Raw genomic sequence first — 19,227 nt, forward strand, 5'->3', positions numbered from 1 at the left:
AGGAGCTACTTTCCTGCCTGTCTTTCTAGAGTATCAGGGGACATGAGAAATGGCACTGCAATCACAGAGTTCATCCTCCTAGGCTTTCCTGGTATCCAAGGACTACAAATCCCTTTCTTTACAGTGATATTTTTCATCTACATGTTAACCCTTGCAGGCAACGGGCTCATTATCGCCATTGTCTGGGCTGAGCCCAGGCTGCAAATTCCAGTGTACTTCTTCCTTTGCAACCTGTCCTTCCGGGAGATCTGGTACACCACCACAGTCATCCCCAAACTGCTAGAAACCTTTGTGTTGGCAAGAACAGCTATCTGCACCCCCTGCTGCCTGTTGCAGGCCTTCTTCAACTTCTTCCTCGGCACCACTGAGTTCTTCATCCTCACCGTCATGTCTTTTGACCGTTACCTGGCCATCTGCAAGCCCCTTTGCTACCCCACCATCATGACCAGCAAACTCTGCCTGCAACTGGCCCTCAGATCCTGGGTGGCGGGCTTCACCCTTGTCTTTTGTCACGTGGTGCTGCTCATCCAGTTGCCATTCTGTGGCAACAATGTCATCAATCACTTCTGCTGTGATGCTGGTCCCATCCTGAGAGCAACCTATGCAGACACAAACATTTTGGAGCTCCTGGGTCTCTTGGCAACCATCCTGGTGATCCCAGGGTCACTCGTCTTCACTATGATTTCTTACATCTATATCCTGTCCACCATCCTACAGATTCCTTCAGCCGCTGGCTGCCAGAAGGCTTTCTCTACCTGTGCTTCTCACCTGACCGTTGTCTCTCTGCTCTACGGAGCTGTTTTGTTCATGTATCTGAGACCCACAGCACACTCCTTTAAGACGAATAAGGTGGTGTCAGTGCTGAATACTATCCTCACACCCCTTCTGAATCCGTTTATTTATACAATTAGAAACAAGGAGGTGGGGCTTCCCTGGTGGCGCAGTGGCAGAGAATCTGCCTGCCAATGCAGGGGACACGGGTTCGAGCCCTGGTCCGGGAAGATCCCACATGCCGCGGAGCAACTGGGCCCGTGAGCCACAACTACTGAGCCTGCGCGTCTGGAGCCTGTGCTCCGCAACAAGAGAGGCCGCGACAGTGAGAGGCCTGCGCACTGCGATGAAGAGTGGCTCCCGCTCGCCGCAACTAGAGAAAGCCCTCGCACGGAAACGAAGACCCACCACAGCCAAAAATAAATAAATAAAAAAAAAATAAAAAAATAAAAGAATGAAATGGGCTACAAGAAGACTACTAGGTTGCCCTGCCTTAGACCTGAGTTTCCTTTACCAACATGGGAGCCCCCAAAGCCACCAAGGAGAGTGTTGTCTGCCTCCAGTGCCTGCAGGAGCTGGAGCACTGTCTTGAGGAAAAAAAAGGAGCCCTGGCCACAGAGACAACACGCCAGAGCTTGAGACTTCACATTTCACCCTACTGTTTCTTAGGGCTCCAGAGCCTAAATGTCATCTGCAAATGTATATACCGCAGCTTTCTCCAAGAGAGTAAGAAATTACTTAAGGACCCATCCACACAATATCATAAACAACCTCCTACTCAGATCCCTGGATATTAATTATTTTTCTGTCTGTAGCTCTAATGATGAGGTTCAGCTCGTGGAACTATCTGAGCCAAATCCTTGTCAATGAGCTTTTGAGTTGATTTGTTCCTGAAAATGTACACTTAAATATGAACAAGTGTTTCCATGATGTGTTCCACAATATATTAGTTATTCAACGCAGGGCTCAGTATTCAAATTGGGGGAGATGCAGAGTTAGAGGTTAAGCAGGTTCCTTCACTACTCAAAAATCTCAGAATCTTTAATTATCAATACTATGTTGAAAAAATTCTTTTCTAACTCCCAGGCTTATGCATATGAAAGGGCCTGCTATATCATCGTGGCTTTATTAAGAACTGTATCCAGGGCTTCCCAGGTGGTGCAGTGGTTAAGAATCTGCCTGCCAATGCAAGGAACACAGGTGCGAGCCCTGGCCTGGGAAGATCCCACATGCCGCGGAGCAACTAGGCCTGTGTGCCACAACTACTGAGCCTGCGTTCTAGACCCCGCGAGCCACAACTACTGAAGCCCGTGTGCCACAACAAGAGAAGCTACCGCAATGAGAGGCCCACGCACCGCAACGAAGAGTAGCCCCTGCTCACGATAACTAGAGAAAGCCGGTGTGCAGCAACGAAGACCCAACACAGCCAAAAAAATAGATAAAAATAAAATAAAATAAATTTAAAAAGTAAAGAGAATTGTAACATATGGAGAGAAATGCCAGTCTTCTCACTAAATTAAAAAAAAAAAGGAACTGTATCCATAATTACTGATGTAAATCAGAGCTACAAACATTCCAAAAGGAGACTTTGCAATCCTCTTCTTAACCAATTAAATGATGGCTTCATTACCATGCATTATTTGTGCAAAACTTCTTCTCCTTATCCTAGATCTAGCCTGTCCCTTTTTTTTTTTTTTTTTATAAATTTATTTATTTATTTTTAGCTGTGTTGGGTCTTCGTTTCTGTGTGCAAGGGCTTTCTCTAGTTGCAGAGAGCGGGGGCCACTCTTCATCGCGGTGCGCGGGCCTCTCACCATCGCGGCCTCTCCTGTTGCGGAGCACAGGCTCCAGACGCGCAGGCTCAGCAGTTGTGGCTCACGGGCCCAGTTGCTCCGCGGCATGTGGGATCTTCCCAGACCAGGGCTCGAACCCGTGTCCCCTGCATTGGCAGGCAGACTCTCAACCACTGCGCCACCAGGGAAGCCCCTAGCCTGTCCCTTTTTAACTCTGTGTTGGGTTGTACCCCGCAGGCCTACAAGGCCTGCACTTGCCTAGCTTTAAGAACAACCAAAGAGCCCAGAGTCAGCAACAGAGACATCAGTGGTTTAATGGATGGGGGAATCTTACACATGTGAAGCGAGGTCCTAGAGGGACACCCCACAGTGTGCAGAGAGGCGGGCAGGACATGGTGGCAGTCTTCGTTCCCGGAGGAGAAGGGGAGATTACCGGTTACAGAGAAAGTGATGTCAGGTGGACTCATTAGTTACCAGGGAAACCAGCAGAGGGGCACACCCCTCACCGCCACTTTGATAAGAAGAAGAACTAGCGGGGGGGGGGGGGGGGGGGGGGGTTGCCTGGGGCAAGTACATGGGAAGGTCAGTCTTGTGCGTAAGATATAGGTGAAGCAGGCACTGGTCGGGCAGGGAATGCACAGAGAGCAAGAGAACAGCCATCTTGAGTGGCCTGACCGTACACTCAGAAAGACAGAAGTCACATTTGAGTGATACAGCTCTCCCTTACTTGTCAAGTAATAAATTCAACTTGACTTTTTCAGTTCGAATGATCCTCATATGCACTACAAAACCCCAAGAGGAGGACAGAGTATATGCCTTTCCCAAGCTTATCTGGCCACAGACCACTTTTCTCAATGTGCCTTAGACTAAAGATTCCCTGCTCTCTTCCTTAAGGTGTTTCTCTAAATTCATCTGTTTTTATCAGGTATTCACAATACCCAACTAAGTTAGAAATAAAATTTTAAAAATCTAAGACAAGAAAATCTGAAGTACACTACAGAAAAATTTGGAGATGATTATATATTTACCAAAGTATCTAGTGCCTGAAAAATTGGTTCACCATGCTGTGAATTAAAATTTCTCCTTGCAAGTTTAAATGACTCCAATTATATACATAGCTCTTTCAGAGCCATCTACTTTGTGTACTTGGTATTCAGCTAGTATTGGACTGAACAACTAAGTAAGTAGAACTCCTACACACACTTTCAGCTGAACTCATTCCACTAATTACCCCAGCTATTTCTTTGATTTTTTGGAAGATAATCTCTCTCTATCCTAAGTGCAGAAGCAACTGTTTTCCTAAAAATTAGTTTTTTGCTCTCCATCAAATATGGTTAAAGAAATAACCTCCTCGTCTCCACACTGAGGCTTTAGTCCAAGCACTTGACCTTGTTGGGGAGGAAGAGATTTTCTTCTGCCCTTCTAGGTTCTTCTGGCTTGTCTAAGAAACAAATTGACATGAGACAGATTAAAAGGAGAAAATCAAACAAAAGTTTAATAACATGTACACATGGGAGAGACCCAGGAAAACCCAGTAACTTGCCAAAAAGGCCAAAGCCCTTACCTTAAAAATCATCTTCAGCTAAAGACAAAAGAGGTTGGGGGTAGTGGTTTGGGACTTCAAAGGGGAAGAAGGCAATTCACAAGGAGATGGAAAAGCAAATGTTTAGTAAACAAATGTTTGTGGGCCAAGCAGAGACAATGGGACCCAGAGTGGGCTCCGATCTCTAGGCCCTGCCAGCTTTCCCCACCATACCTATACCATAATCTTTGCAGACATTTCTGGTGATAACTCTATTCTGGAAATGATGCCAAAAGCTTGGCTTCTCTGCACTGGTGCTGGATCGAATCTCGGAGACAGAGTTTTGGGTGAAGTAGAAAAGGATAGCTTCATTGCTTTGCCAGGCAAAGGGGGCCACAGCGGGCTCCTGCCCTGAAAAACTATGTGTCCCAACCCAGGAGGATCTGATGAGGGTTTTATAACAACAGTTCAAGGGTGGGGTTGCCGATAAGATCAGGTGTGCACAGGGCCTGCCCTCCCTTAATCTCATCTCAGGTGGTCAGGTCTCCTAACCTTGATGTTTCTCTGGTCCCTTTAATCTGGCCTCGGTGGTTTCTTGGCGGCTCCTCCCTTCATTAGCAGCTGTTCAAATCTGACCTTTGGAACTCAGGGAAGGTCATGGAGGCTGGAGTCTGGCCTACAAGAAACAGGGGACAAAAAAAGTCCTCTGTGCCCGGGAACCCCACAGGCCCTTTATCTAAATTCTTTAGGCAGCTAAGGGGGAGATAAAGAGAAAGACTTCTTGAGTTCTCTGTTTCTTAAAAATCATCAGCCTGAAGTACTCCTCATGCCAGAAAGTCACATTTTGGGGGTGGCAAATTTTGCTCCTCAATACAACCTGCAATAATACAGCTTCCTAAATTACCTCTCCACATCCGCTCTTGGACCCCTTCGTTCTCCTCAGTGGCCAGAAGAATCTTAAGAAAATATGTCAGTTAATTAATTATAACCCTTCTATGACTGCCCATCACCTTTAGCAGTTAATTTTGGTCTGTAAGACCATTGGTCTATCAGATCTGACCCCTGTCCACAATACGAGGCCCACCTCACACATTTCTCTATTACTCTTTGGCCCCAGACACGCTATTCTTCTTTCAGTTTCTCCAATACCCCGAACTTCTTCCTTCCTGCCTCAGGACCCTTGCACACGCGCTATTCCCCATCACTTCAAGTATTCTCTCTTACTCACCCTACCTCCCACCCCACCCCCAATCTCAGCCTGCCTGGTCATTCTTCAGAGCTCTGCTCGAAGGTCACTACTCAAGGAAGCTTCCCCAACCCTCTCTACCAGCACTACCGTCAGGACTAGGACTGTTGCCCGAAAACTGGGTTTGCCTCTTGGTGGGTGTCGCGTCAAAAGACAGAGCGAAACCAAAGATTAGGAGCAGGAAGGATTGATTGCTCGCAGCAAACAAGAAGAACACTGGGGATCTTTCCCAAAGCAGTATCTCCCTGAACAGCAAAATTGGGGGAGTTTTAAGCTAAGGATTCATGCATATTCATGAAGAGGCTTGGAAGGTGAATGCATATTTATGAAGGGGCTTGGACAGTGTATGCATATTCATGAAGGGGCTTGAGCAGAGGAGAATTCAGCATAGAGTTGGGTCAAGGTTGACAAGAGTCCAGGCTCTAGGTGATGGAAGTCAGAAAAGGTCAGCAAAGGTCAGTGCCATTCCTTAGGTTCCAGTTAATCTGGTGGTTGAGTGCTCCAGGGGGTTTGAATTATGCAAAACAGCTCAAGAATGTGCTTCAGGCTAATCTTTACCTTTGAAACAGAACTGGGAGTCTTTACAACTGATACATTGTCTCTGATATGCTTAAGTTATCTCCCTGGCCTGGTAATAGCTGTTTGTTTTTACCTTCTTTTGTTCCCTTAAAATCATTATTACTGAGATCTGTTCTTTTGCAAAGGCAGGCATTGTGGTCAGGTTTAGATCACAAAGTGGCTTAGGCCTAAAATGACTTCTCGGGAATTCCCTGGCGGTCCAGTGGTTAGGATTCCACTCTCACTGCCGAGGACCCAAGTTCAGTCCCTGCTCAGGGAACTAAGATCCGGCAAGCTGCGCGGCACAGCCAAAATAATAATAATAAAATAAAATGACTTCTCTTACGTTATGTCTGGTTCTCTTCCTCCAGGGACCCCCTACCCTATCTGCTTTACAGGACCTCTAGTTATAAGCTCTCATAGCACACTGTACTCCTTTGCAGAAACTCAATCATGATTTATAATGTAAATTATTTAAAATTCTATTTCTTTCCTTCCAAACTCCTTCATATCATACACACACCACATGAAAGTTAGCTCCAGGGGAAAGTTAGTTAACTGGGGTTAGCATTATTAATCATCTTATTCCAGTAGGTCTGGGGGCTATGTGCTCATGGTCATCAAGTAGCTAACTTCTTCCATTTAATGGGGGTTTTAGCATCTGTAAAACAACTCAGTAAATGTAACAATATCAATGCATCAGATATTGTTATCTAGGTACTTCAGAGTGGAGCTAAAGCAGAGGACCTGGGGGAAGGGTTCTGTCCCGGCCAAGGCTCCATAAGGTCCTGCGCCGTTACAATATGAGGGGCCAGATAACTGGACTGACAGAACACATTACATCATGCGTGGATAATATCCTCTGTAGTTCTATTCTGTAAATATCCCATACTCCACGTCTTGAAAGAGGAATTTAATTACCATAGATAATATTAGATTAGAATCCCCAATTTATACCATACACAAAAATACTGTAAAAAAAAAAAAAAAAAAAAAAAAAAAAAAAAAAAAGGAGGACGCCCTGATGACTTTCGTGTAGAAAAGATGTTCTTAAATAAGACACAAAATTCAAAGCCGCTAAGAGAAAGTGTGTATTGAGAAATGGAATACTTCTTGCCATATCAGTAAACAAAGGATGTCACAGTCTTCAGTGATTGAAGCCACCTCCTATGGTGAGCTGGTGAGCCCTGAGGGAACTCAGGAAGGAAACAATGAATACCTGCCATCCAGCAGCGGTCAGACCGCAGCCACTCCCCACAGTGAGCCCTGAGGAAACTCAGGATATGAAAACACGGGATACTGGCCCCAGATAGCTGAGGTACCTATCAAAGGAATGATTTCAGTGAGCCCAGATTCTTGCCTCTTCCCATACAGAGAAAAGCGCTAAATTTCTTAACTTGAGCTATGTGGTTTTCTTTAATTAACAATAATCTTTTGAAGTTCAGACTACCTGCCCTTTGCTGCAAAATTCCTATATACCCTGGCTTCCCACCTCGCCTCCTCGGAGCAGTTCTCTCAGGGTTTCTTGAGATGCTGCCTCCTGGGCCTGAAGTCCTAAATATTTCCGCCAAATAAAACATAACTTTCAACTTTTAGGTTGTGAATATTTTTTTTGGTCGACAGTATCAAATTTAAAATTTTAATACTGGGAATTCCCTGACAGTCCAGTGGTTGTGTTGCAGGAAGGGGGACCCCTGCCAGGGCCCAAGAGTGGGCTCTTGTCCAATACTCGGAAATGAATTGTCCGAGGAGACACAAGTGCTGACAAAGCAAGAGACTTCATGGGGAAGGGGCGCCTGGGTGGAGAGCAGCAGGGTAAGGGAACCCAGGAGAACTGCTCTGCCATGTGGCTCGCAGTCTCAGGTTTTATGGGAATGGGCTACTTTCCGGGTTGTCTCTAGCCAATCATTCAGACTCAGGGTCCTTCTTGGTGGCGAGCGCATTGCTCAGCCAAGATGGATTCCAGTGAGAAGAATTCTGGGAGGCTGGTAGGACATATGGACTGGCATCTCCTCTCTCCTTTTAACCTTTCCCAAATTCTTCCGGTTGGTGGTAGCTTGTCAGTTCTGTTTGTTACCAGGACCTCCTGTGGTAAGATAACTCATGCAAGTTGCTACTATCTTGCCTGGCCAGGTCCGGCGGTTTTGGTCAGTGTTTCCCCTAACAGTTGGGATTCCACGCTTTCACTGCCAACGGCCTGGGGTTCGGTCTGTGGTTGGGGAATTAGGATCCCGTAAGCCACCTGGCGCTGCCAAAAAAAAATTTTTTTTTAATACTATAAACAAAGATAGAAAATAAGCTATAGAGTTGAAGAAAATATTTTCAACATATATACCAAATGATTAGTATCTAGAATACATAAAGAACATCTAACAATAAGAAAAAGAGCAGGACTTCCCTGGCGGTGCAGTGGTTAAGAATCCACCTGCCAATGCAGGGGACACAGGTTTGAGCCCTGGTCCGGGAGGATCCCACATGCTGCAGAGCAACTAAGCCCGTGCGCCACAACTACTGAGCCTGCACTCTAGAGCTCGCAAGCCATAACTACTGAGCCCGTGAGCCACAACTACTGAAGCCCGGGCGCCTAGAGCCCATGCTCCGCAACAAGAGAAGCCACCGCAATGAGAAGCCCACGCACCACGACGAAGAGTAGCCCCACTCGCTACAACTAGAGAAAGCCCGCGCACAGCAGTGAAGACCCAATGCAGCCAAAAATAAATAAGTAAATTTTTTAAAAAAGAAAAAGAGCACAAAACCCAATAGAAAAATGGGCAAACTCATAGGAAAACTACAAGTTACCAATAAACATACAAAGGATGTTCAGTGTCACTATTGTTAAAAAACAAAATTCAACCAAGTAAATTTGAAGATCTAATTTACTTTATTCAATGATTCATGAATCAGGCAGCATCTCATCCAGTAAATAGAAGGGCAGTCCGAGGGGCTGTACAAAACGGAAGGGTTTTTTTTGTTTTTTTAAAAATAAATGTATTTATTTTATTTTTGGCCGCATTGGGTCTTCATTGCTGCACGCTGGCTTTTCTCTGGTTGCGGAGAGTGGGGCCACTCCTCGTTGCGCTGTGCAGGCTTCTCATTGCGGTGGCTTCTCTTGTTGCAGAGCACGGGCTCTAGGCACACGGGCTTCAGTCGTTGTGGCACACAGGCTCAGTAGTTGTGGCTCGCAGGCTCTAGAGCGCAGGCTCAGTAGTTGTGGCACACGGGCTTAGTTGCTCCACGGCATGTGGGATCTTCCCGGAGCTGGGATCGAACCCATGTCTCCTGCATTGCCAGGCAGATTCTTAACCACTGTGCCACCAGGGAAGCCCAAAACGGAAGGTTTTTATAGGCAGAAGGAGGGTGCAGTTGGTCCTCCATATCTGTGGTTTTTGTATCCATGGATTCAACCAACGCAGATCGAAAATATTCAGAAAAAAAATTCCATAAAGTTCCAAAAAGCAAAACGTGAATTTGCTGTGCCCTAGCATCTATTTACATAGCATTTACATTGTATTTACAACTATTTACATAGCATTTACATTCTATTATATGTTATAAATAATCTAGAGATGATTTGAAGTATACAGGAAGATATGCATAGATTTTATGTAAATACTACACCATTTTATATAAGGGAATTGAGCTTCCATGGATTTTGGTATTTACTGAGGTCCTGGAACCAATCCCCTCCCCAGATACACGGACAGCTGTATTAGCAAAAGAAAAAAAAAAGGGTTCTTTCGGGCCAAGCTATCTTCTTTGGGGGTAGGGGAACTGCAGGGGTTTTTTTTTTTTTTTTAAACATCTTTATTGAAGTATAATTGCCTTACAATGGTGTGTTAGCTTCTGCTTTATAACAAAGTGAATCAGTTATACACATACAATATGTTCCCATATCTCTTCCCTCTTGCATCTCCCTCCCTCCCACCCTCCCCATCCCACCCCTCTAGGTGGTCACAAAGCACCGAGCTGATCTCCCTGTGCTATGTGGCTGCTTCCCACTAGCTATCTATTTTACATTTGGTAGTGTATATATGTCCATGACACTCTCTTACCCCTGCAGGGGTCTTTATCATACAGATCACCTCACTAGTGTTGATGAAGTAATTTCAGATTGACTATTATAAAGATCACATTTCCGGGAAGAGTTGAAACTTCGATTAAGTCTTAGTTTGCTGTACTGGGGGCAAATGACTCTACATTGGGCTTATTTCTTTTTAACAATATTAATTATGGAAAAGTAAAGTAAAACAATAAGACATCACTTTTACCCAGCAGCTTGACCAAGATATACAAATTTGGCAACATGAAATAATGGCACGGATATGGGGGGAAATAGTCTCATACACAGCTATTATGTGTATACATTTCTCAGCATTTGTCTCCTAGTGACATTTGCATGTATGCATGCAGAGTATGTTTATTATAGCATTGTCCATAATAACAATTGTAAACAACATATATTATCACTAAGCAAATGGCTATTCAGACTGTGGAATGTTACGCAGAAAAGTAGAAGGAATAAGGGAGAACTGTACGTACTGTGGACAGATCTCCAAGGCCCTTTGCTAGGAGAAAACAGCAAATTGAGGACTCCAACAGGAACACATACATACACGTATGCACACACAAAATACTATATATTTTCTATTAATACATATATGTATTGTATGTAAAAGTACAGAAAAATGTCTGGAAGATAAATACAGGTTCATAAGAAGAAACTTTTGGTGAGAGAGATGAGGAAGCCAGAATTAGTAAAAAGTCATTAGCTTTATCTGTAATGTTTTAAACGTTTAGAAGAACAAATTTATGTATTACTTATGAACTTAATACTTAAAAATATTAAATGAGGTACAAAGAGAAAACATCTAGCGCACAGCAGGCTCTCATGAACTGTAAATTCGTCTCCCTCCACCAAAAGTGATTAATACCTTGTGTTCAAACACAATAACCAGATCCCACCTATGTGTACCATGAAAATAAAATGTGTAAGGCATAGTTCAGGAAGAGAAGGCCCTGACATGGCACGTGGAGAGTGGTGACTTAGGGAGTGGAACAGAAGGAAAATTGCAGGTACAGGCAGAAACGTCACTGCCCACACAAAAATGAACAAATGAGATCAGGGAAGATAGTCTCAAAGTAAAGAAACACAAAGAAATGCCCAAGGAAAATACAGGAGAACCATGATGCCATAACTATTCTCTTACTAAGCTTCTACTAAGCTCCAATCAGTTCACATGCAAAGTACCATTTAGCCTGCAGAGTAACGGTATTACTACGCCCATTTCAGAAGATGGACACTGAGGTTCAGGTGTGAATTTGTTGGAACCCCTACAACTGACGGCGACTACAAGAGCCGGTATTCAAACACACAACTGCTCTTTTCTACCATGCTTCGCCGACAATGAAAAGGAAAAAAAAAAAAAAGAATCAAGAAAAACAAGTCAAGATATAGGCATCAAAATTAAAACAAAGACCCAAAACAGAAAGGAGCCCCCCTGCAGCAGGTACGTGTGTTAATCGAGGGCCCCCCCACCCCCCATGCAGAGAGGGGCGGGCGAGCGGGCGGAAGCGGTCTGAGGCACCCGACCCGCTTCCCCTGGGAATACGACGCCTCCATGAGCTAGGGGCACAGAGAGACAAGCAAACCTCCCAAGAGCCTAGAAAGGCCCCAGCGCGGCGAAGAGGCGGGGCGAAGGGCAGCTTCCGGTTCCGGTCGCAGAGGCCCCACGTGTTCCGACCCGCCAGGCCCCGCGCGGCTCGGATCCGGCGGCGCTACTAGGGCCGGGAGTGGGTTGGGGAGAAGCCGGGGCAGGGGAGGAGCCGCCGGAGCTGTTGGAGCTGTGAGTGCTGGGGGCTGGGCCGGGACGGGCCGGGCCGGAGCGGGCTGAGCGGGGCTGAACGGGGAGGAGGGGGAGGGGTCGGAGACCCCGCCCCCTTAGAACCTGGGGAAATCATACTGTCCTGGGGAAGGGGGTGGCGGCAGTATGTTGAGGGGGCTGAGGCGTAGTGGTCCCCGTGTTTCCTGGCGGCCGAAGCTAGAACCTTCGGGTACGTGGAACTCGCTCCAGGCTCCTTTCTTTGCAGCCACCGCCCTCCGCCCCCTCTTGAGGCCTGCAGAAACGCAGTTAGTTCGTACCTCCCTCCCATTGCTTCCGCGCCAACTGGCCCCCCCGGCACCGTGGGAGGAGTGGTCGAGGCCCCTTCATTTCCCGCAGCTTTTTCTTACCCCGCCTCTCAGCTGGCTCGAGAATGCCCCCGAAGGCTCCCTGCCCAGGCGAGCCCCATCGCTTGCCACCACTAACTACGCCGCAACACACGCAGATACCCTCACCCGTGATTTTATCGCCCGTGATTGTGCTAGGCCTTGGAGACCACCTGGCCTGTGGCTTTTCAGCTGCACCGTGACGGACCCGAGCTTCCTCTCAAGCCAATGACTGCAGTCTCCACTTACAACTTCTCTCCCCCACCCCTAACAGCCAGTTTTGGCACTTTTCTCGACACCACAGCTACCCTCAGCGGGAGTATATGGGGCCTGCTTCTTACCTGGTTTCGCGAAAAGTTTGTTAGTTTGTATGCCAGGGATTTGCTACCTTTTCTCAGAAAGGTGCCAGCCCGATTTTTATTTTTCTGGGCCTTGATGTTCTTATCTTCTAGGCGCCTTGGTAACCCTGTCTGCCTTGGTCCTGGGGAGCAGGGCCACATCCAGGCTCTACTTAGAGGCTAGGCTTAGAACTGTTGCTTTTTCTCTCTGTCCGCATTCTGCAGGTGACACCCAGGGCAGCCTCACTCAGAAGCCACAAGGAAAGCTAGTGGAGTCCCTCATCCCTCCAACTTCTCTTCCAAGCTGCCCCATGGCCCTTGATCCAGAAAGCCACTTCACAAAGGTTGTGGGACAGCCATGGGAGGCTTGTTGCTGGGAAATGTATGACAGCGGAACAGTTAGGGTTTGTAGCCATTTGTCTCGGGTAGCTTTCTGCTATTACTATCTAGCGTAAGAGGGTGGGCAGGCTTGGAGGGAGGAAGGAAGTTTTTTTCTCCTAGGACTAAGCACCTGGGATTCATAATCTTGTCCCCTTTCTCCTCCAGCTGTACCCGTTTTGCACTCTTTCTGTATACCATATTGCAGTAGACAGTCATTTCAAGGGCACAGCAAGGTTTACTACGAAGTGAGGGACTCTTGGGCATTATAAACTATGCAGATGAGGTAAGTTACAGGTTTACAACATTTTTTTCCCAGCTAATTTGGCACAGACGTAAAACACACATATAGCAGTCCTAGACTCCTTTCCTCCTTTAAATTTGGCCAGCACTGGAAAAGTTGGATCCCTTCTGCTCGAACCTCAGATTTATCTCCTCTGCCTTAGGTACTGGTCCTCAGACTTACCAAGCATCTTAAACCCCTGAAGGGCTTGTTAAATACAGATTACTGGGGCCACCCCCAGAGTTACTGATTATAGGTCAGGGCTGGGGCTTGATCATTTGCATTTCGAACACGTTCTCCGGTGCTGGTGCTGCTGGTCTGGGTTTCTCACGTTGAGAACCACTGCCTTTGGCCAAACTTCTTCACACAAACATTGCAGTGGTTTGGACATCAGAAGACCTGTGTGTGAGTACTTCTGTGCTTGAAACTAGTACGATGATCTTGTGTGGGTAATTTAACCACTTAGGTCTGAGTTCTTTGATTTGTAAAATTAAGAAAGTGTACTTCAAAAAAACTCCAAGTGCTACATTATCTTAAGCTGAATTGAAGGTGAAATACTGGTGAGTTTTTTCCCTTGATTTTCTTAATTCTCTTGATAGGAGCTTCTATTTTTATCATATAGCTTATACGCATATTCTAGGTTTTTGCTGTGAGTTCCTAGTATGCCAAAGTCCCTGCTGTTTTTTAACTACATGTTAAGTTCTTTAAGGTCAGGACCTGTGCTTTTTCGTCTTTCTTTGCCCAGCACCTTGACTTGTGTGGGACACACAATTGATGCTCAGTAGATACTTCTGGGATGAATGAACTCCATCCCCTACCTTCTTCTCCTCTTGAAGAAGTTTTTCTTCACTAATCCTGTGTAACATAGTAAAGTAGTATATGGCTGTGCCACCTGATTCCCACAGGGGATTGGAATACATGCTAATGCCACATTCCTGTAACTGTCCCCAGAAGCCCTGGCACCCACTGATTCTGAATTTCAGTGTCTGTATTCAAGTTGGGGGAAGAGACGTCAACAGCTTAATTAAATGCAACACACATTTATTGAGCATCTTTTTAACCAGGTGTTTGAGGAAGTGTTTGACGAAGTGTTAGGAGCAGGGAATATAAAAATATATAAGGAGGTCCTTGCTTTCAGGGACAGGGCTTACAGTGGGAGACAAAAGACACTAAACAGTGGCCCAGAGCAAGAATGGCATCTACTTTGGACCATGATTTAGTCTGCAGTGGAAACCTGATACTCCTCAGATTCCTGTGGTCCAGCAGGCATGGATCCCATCCTTCATCTCACCGTACGCAAGGGAGCCTTGGGCAAAGCCAGAAGGAAGTCATCTAGATCCAGAGCAGGGAGTATCTTGACAGAGAATATTAATTAAAAACTAAAAACAGTGAATGACTTTTGAATTAACTGTTCTGAATTATCCATATTTATACCTCAGGTCAAGCTATATTTATAAAATACCCTTTTTTTTTTCTTTCATTAAATAATGTTTCCTCTGTGTGATTGGCATTGACCGTGTTCATTGTAGTGAATTAAGTGTATTTGGCTAGTTTAACTCTGGCTTCCAGATTAAAGCTGCTGCCCTCATTAGGGTGGGTGTCAGGTTTGGTGATCACCCTTTTCCTACTTGAGATTAGTTTGTGACGTTCTGTTTTAAACTGAGGCATGTAGATTGGCCTGCTTTATTCAGGCCATTAACCACCCCTGGGTAAAAACCTGTGAGGTTAAAAAGCCTAGTTTCATGTTGGAGGTTAACCAGTATGGTCATGATGGCAGGATATTTAATTCTGGTCTCAGAACCTGTATTTGGCCTCTAGCCCTTCTCAGCTGTTGAGTAAATTCCTCTCACCATCTTTAGGCTAATACATTATGGCCCAAGTACTCAATAAAGAGGCCACATATCCTTGTACCCCTCAAAGCCCCTCTATTACCATCAAAAAGCTGGATAGTTTCTCAAAAAATGATCCAGCTCTCTGCCTTTAGGTAGAAAATCATCCCCATTTTCAAGGTGATTTGATGTGACTTGTCCCAGATGACACATTCTAGGAGGTAGGACACAGCTCCTCCACCTCTGAAGGCAGCACTGTCAACAGCAATCCAACACTGCCTCCTGGGCCTGTGTACATACCTGTAGGAAACATTTTAATTGAAAATAAAGTGAATTGTTATGATTTTTATAGCTTTATTTAAACTTTTCATGTTTCTATTTACTCTCAATTACATTTTTATACCTTGATCCTAACTGCAAAGTCTACAAAATTTAGTGGCAGAAGATATTTATGTCTTAGCCTCCTCTGACTTCCCTGTACCACCCACTACTTATTTGGCCTCTCTTTTTATTTCTTCCTGTCTTCCTCTTTTTTACACCTTACAGTAATCTTTGAGCTACTTCTCCCGTTGCTACTCAAATCTAGTGAAGAATCACTGAATAGAATCTTAACTAAATCCATGTTGACTCTAACAAAGGAAAAAAAATTTAAATGGCAAGAATATCTTACATGGTTTGAAGCACACTGATCATGATGTGTTAGAAGGCAAAAAGTCAGTGAAGGTATTCCCTTTCATTTCTTTTGCCTTTTGGGTTAGGTTTTCAGAGGACCTCTTGGGTATACAGGCAGAGCTCGGAGATATTGTGGATTCAGCTCCAGACCGCTGCAATAAAGGGAATATCGCAATAAAAACAGGAATTTTTTGGTTTTCCAAAAACCTGTTTACACTGTACTGTAAAGTTCTCTTTACACTGTACTGGAGTTGATTGATTAAGTGTGCAATAGCATTGTGTCTAAAAAAAAATGTATATAATTTAAAAATACTTGTTGCTAAAAAATGCTAGCCCTCATCTGAGTCTTTAGTGAATCATAATCTTTTAGCCGGTGGAGGGTCTAGCCTAGATGTTGATGGCTGCTGACTGAAGGGTGGTGGTTGCTAAAGGTTGGGGTGACTGTGGAAATTTCTTAAAATAAGACAACAATGAAGTTTGCGGTATTAATTGACTCTTCCTTTCATGAAGAGTTTCTCTGTGGCATGCAGTGCTGTTTAATAGCGTTTTACCCACAGTAGAACTTCTTTCAAAACTGAGTCAGTTCTGTCCAACCCTGCTGCTGATTGATCAACTAAGTTTATGTCATATTCTAAATCCTTAGTTGTCATTTCAGCAATCTTCACAGCATCTTCACCAGTAGATTCCGTCTCAAGAAACCACTTTCTTTGCTCATCCATAAGAAGCAGCTCCTTATCCATGCAGTTTTTATCATGAGATTGTAGCAACTCAGTCACATCTTCAGGCTCTACTTCTTATTCTAGTTCTCTTGCTGTTTCTACCACATCTGCAGTTTCTTCCTTCACTGAAGTCTGGAACCCCTCAAAGTCATCCGTGAAGGTTGGAATCAGCTTCTTCCATACTCCTGTTAAAATGTTGATGTTTTGACTTATTCCCATGAATCACTAATATTCTTCATGGCATCTAGAATGGTGAATCCTTTCCAGAAGGTTTTCAATTTACCTTGCCCAGATCCATCAGAGGAATCACTGTCTATGGCAGCTGTAGCCTTACAAAATGTATTTCTTAAATAATAAGACTTGAAAGTTGAAATTGCTCTTTGATCCATGGGCTACAGAATGGTTGTTGTGTGAACAGGCATGAAAACATTAATCTCATTGTACATCTCCATCAGAGCTCTTGGGTGACAAGGTGCATTGTCAACGAGCAGTAATATTTTGAAAGAAATTTTTTTTTCTGAGCAGTAGGTCTCATCAGTGGGCTTAAAGTATTCAGCAAACCATGTTGTAACAGATGTGCTGTCATCCAGGTTTTGTTGTTCCATTTATAGAGCATAGGCAGAGTAGATTTAGCATAATTCTTAAGGGCCCTAGGATTTTCAGAATAGTAAATAGCATTGGCTTCAACTTAAAGTCACCAGCTGCATTAGCTTCTAACAAGAGAATCAACCTGTCCTTTGAAGCTTTGAAGCCAATCATTGACTTCTCTCTAGCTATGAAAGTTCTAGATGGCATCTTCTTCTAGTAGAAGACTGTTTTGTCTGCACTGAACATCTGTTGTTTATTTTAGCCACCTTCATTAATTAGCTAGATCTGGATAACTTGCTGCAGTTTCCGCATCAGCACTTGCTGCTTCATCTTGCACTTTATGTTACAGAGATGGCTTCTTTCTTTAAACCTCATGAACCAACCTCTGTTAGCTTCAGACTTTTCTTCTACAGCTTCTTCACCTCTCTCAGCCTTCATAGAATTAAAGAGAGTTAGGGCCTTGCTGTGGATTAGGCTTTGGCTCAAAGGATTGTTGTGGTTGGTTTGAGCTTCTATCTAAACCACTAAAACTTTCTCCACTTTCTTATCATTTGTGTATTCACTGGAGTAGCACTTTCAGTTTCCTTCAAGAAACTTACCTTTGCATTCCAACTTGGCTAACTGGGGCAAGAGGCCTAGCTTTCAGCCTGTCTCATCTTTTGACATGCCCTCCTCACCAAGCTTAATCATTTCTAGTTTTTTATTTACAGCAAGATACATGCGATTCTTCCTTTCACTTGAATACTTACGGCCCTTGTAGGGTTTTTAATTGGCTTAATTTCAACATTGTTATGTCTCAGGGACTAGGGAGGCCCAAGAAGAGGCAGAGAGACGGAGGAACAGCTGGTCAGTGGAGCAGTCAGAAAGCACACATTTATTGATTAAGTTTGCCATCTGATATGGGCACAGTTTGTGGCACCCCAAAACAATTAGAATAGTAACATCAAAGATCACTAATCACAGATCACCATAACAAATATAATAATAATTAAGCTGGAAATACTGTGAGAATTATCAAAATGTGATTACAACAAGTGAGCAAATGCTGTTGAAAAAATGGCACTGATAGACTTGCTTGTTGCAGGGTTGCCACAAACCTTTAAGCTGTAAAAGAAAACAAAACAGAAAACACATCTGTGAAGCGTGATGAAGGTGAAACGCAGTAAAATGGGGTATGCCTGTACTAACTGGGTTTGCCTCAGGTTGCCTCTTCCCAGTTAGAGGAAGGGGACAGGACTGTGATATTGGTAAGCAGAAGTATCGCTACTCTGGTCTTAGGCAGGAAAACCTATCTAAGTTTTCATCCCATCTGGTTCCAAGGATCTTGTTTAATCTGAGTTTATAAGTGCTTTCAAAGCAAGAATTCTCTCTTGGTTTAACACTTTACTTTTTTTAGGGGGTCGGCACCATGCAGCTTGCAGGATCCCAGTTCCCCGACCAGGGATTGAACCCGGGCCACAGTAGTGAAAGCGCCGAATCCTAACCACTGGACCACCAGGGAACTCCCTTAACACTTTACTTTTGATGTAACAGTAAACAGACCAAGATTTTACCTGTGCATTAAAAAAAATTTTTTTTGAATTATGATGAAATAAAGGACTGTTTGATTATCATTTAAATCTTCTTCCCAAAAGGATTTAAAGCAATTTGAAGGAAAGAACAGAATATATAGAGCACCTACCATATATCAAACTCTGTGCTGAGCGATTCTATGCGTTACTTCGTTGATCCTTAAGACCACCATATGAGGTAGGAAGTATTTGCCACATGTTGAAGATTGGACTGAGGCTTAGGGACTGTCACCTGGCTAATAGGTGAGGAGAGGGATCCAGACTAAGGCTCCAGAACCCCTAACCATTACGTGGAAAGTATGGGTAAACGTTTGTATAAGGATAAGTAACAGTAAAATGAAAGAATCTTTCCAGTAGGAGGATCATAGTGGATAGTCTTTAGTTTTAAAGAACAGTACAGGAGTAGAAAAGGGCAGTTAACAATTTTTATTAGCTGATATTTTTTTCTAGAGCAGTGAGAGGAGCAGTTGCAAGCATCTGGTTAGTCCCAGCGATCATTGATTCAAATCTCCAGGCTCTGGGCCTGCGTTAGAGTCAAAGAGGAGAAGGGAGACTGGAGAGAATTTAAATGTCTGCTGAATATCATCATTCGAACCTCTCTGGTCACTGTTTTCTTCTGAAGATTAATTATTTGCCAGTAAATAGATCCCACCTCTCCTTTAGGAAGATGCTATAAGACTACAGACCTTGTCGTTTAGGGTCCAGAAAGATCACTCCAAGTAGGAATAACATTTTAAGATAGAGACCCAGGTAT

At 44.3% G+C, this 19,227-nt stretch overlaps 2 protein-coding genes across 9 annotated transcripts in view; both read left to right on the forward strand.

The window, feature by feature from the left end:
- LOC132369550 (olfactory receptor 6X1) lies at nucleotides 1–12,662 on the forward strand. Its single transcript, XM_059929228.1, has 3 exons — nucleotides 1–921; nucleotides 12,255–12,451; nucleotides 12,659–12,662. The coding sequence occupies exons 1-3, from the start codon at nucleotides 43–45 to the stop codon at nucleotides 12,660–12,662; spliced, it is 1,080 nt and encodes a 359-aa protein (XP_059785211.1). The 5' UTR covers nucleotides 1–42.
- ZNF202 (zinc finger protein 202) overlaps nucleotides 11,627–19,227 on the forward strand; it is a 20,418-nt gene continuing 12,817 nt past the window's right edge. The window contains exons 1-3 of one of the 8 annotated variants that reach the window (XM_059930148.1): nucleotides 11,627–11,733; nucleotides 12,659–12,837; nucleotides 12,980–13,097. The gene's annotated coding sequence lies outside the window, so the exon portion shown is untranslated. Of the gene's footprint in view, nucleotides 11,734–12,658; nucleotides 12,838–12,900; nucleotides 13,098–15,590; nucleotides 15,647–19,227 lie in introns of those variants that run through there. The other 7 variants (XM_059930150.1, XM_059930157.1, XM_059930151.1 and 4 more) reach the window with 7 other exon arrangements.

The sequence above is a fragment of the Balaenoptera ricei genome, chromosome 8, assembly GCF_028023285.1.
Source record: "Balaenoptera ricei isolate mBalRic1 chromosome 8, mBalRic1.hap2, whole genome shotgun sequence".
Taxonomy (NCBI): domain Eukaryota; kingdom Metazoa; phylum Chordata; class Mammalia; order Artiodactyla; family Balaenopteridae; genus Balaenoptera; species Balaenoptera ricei.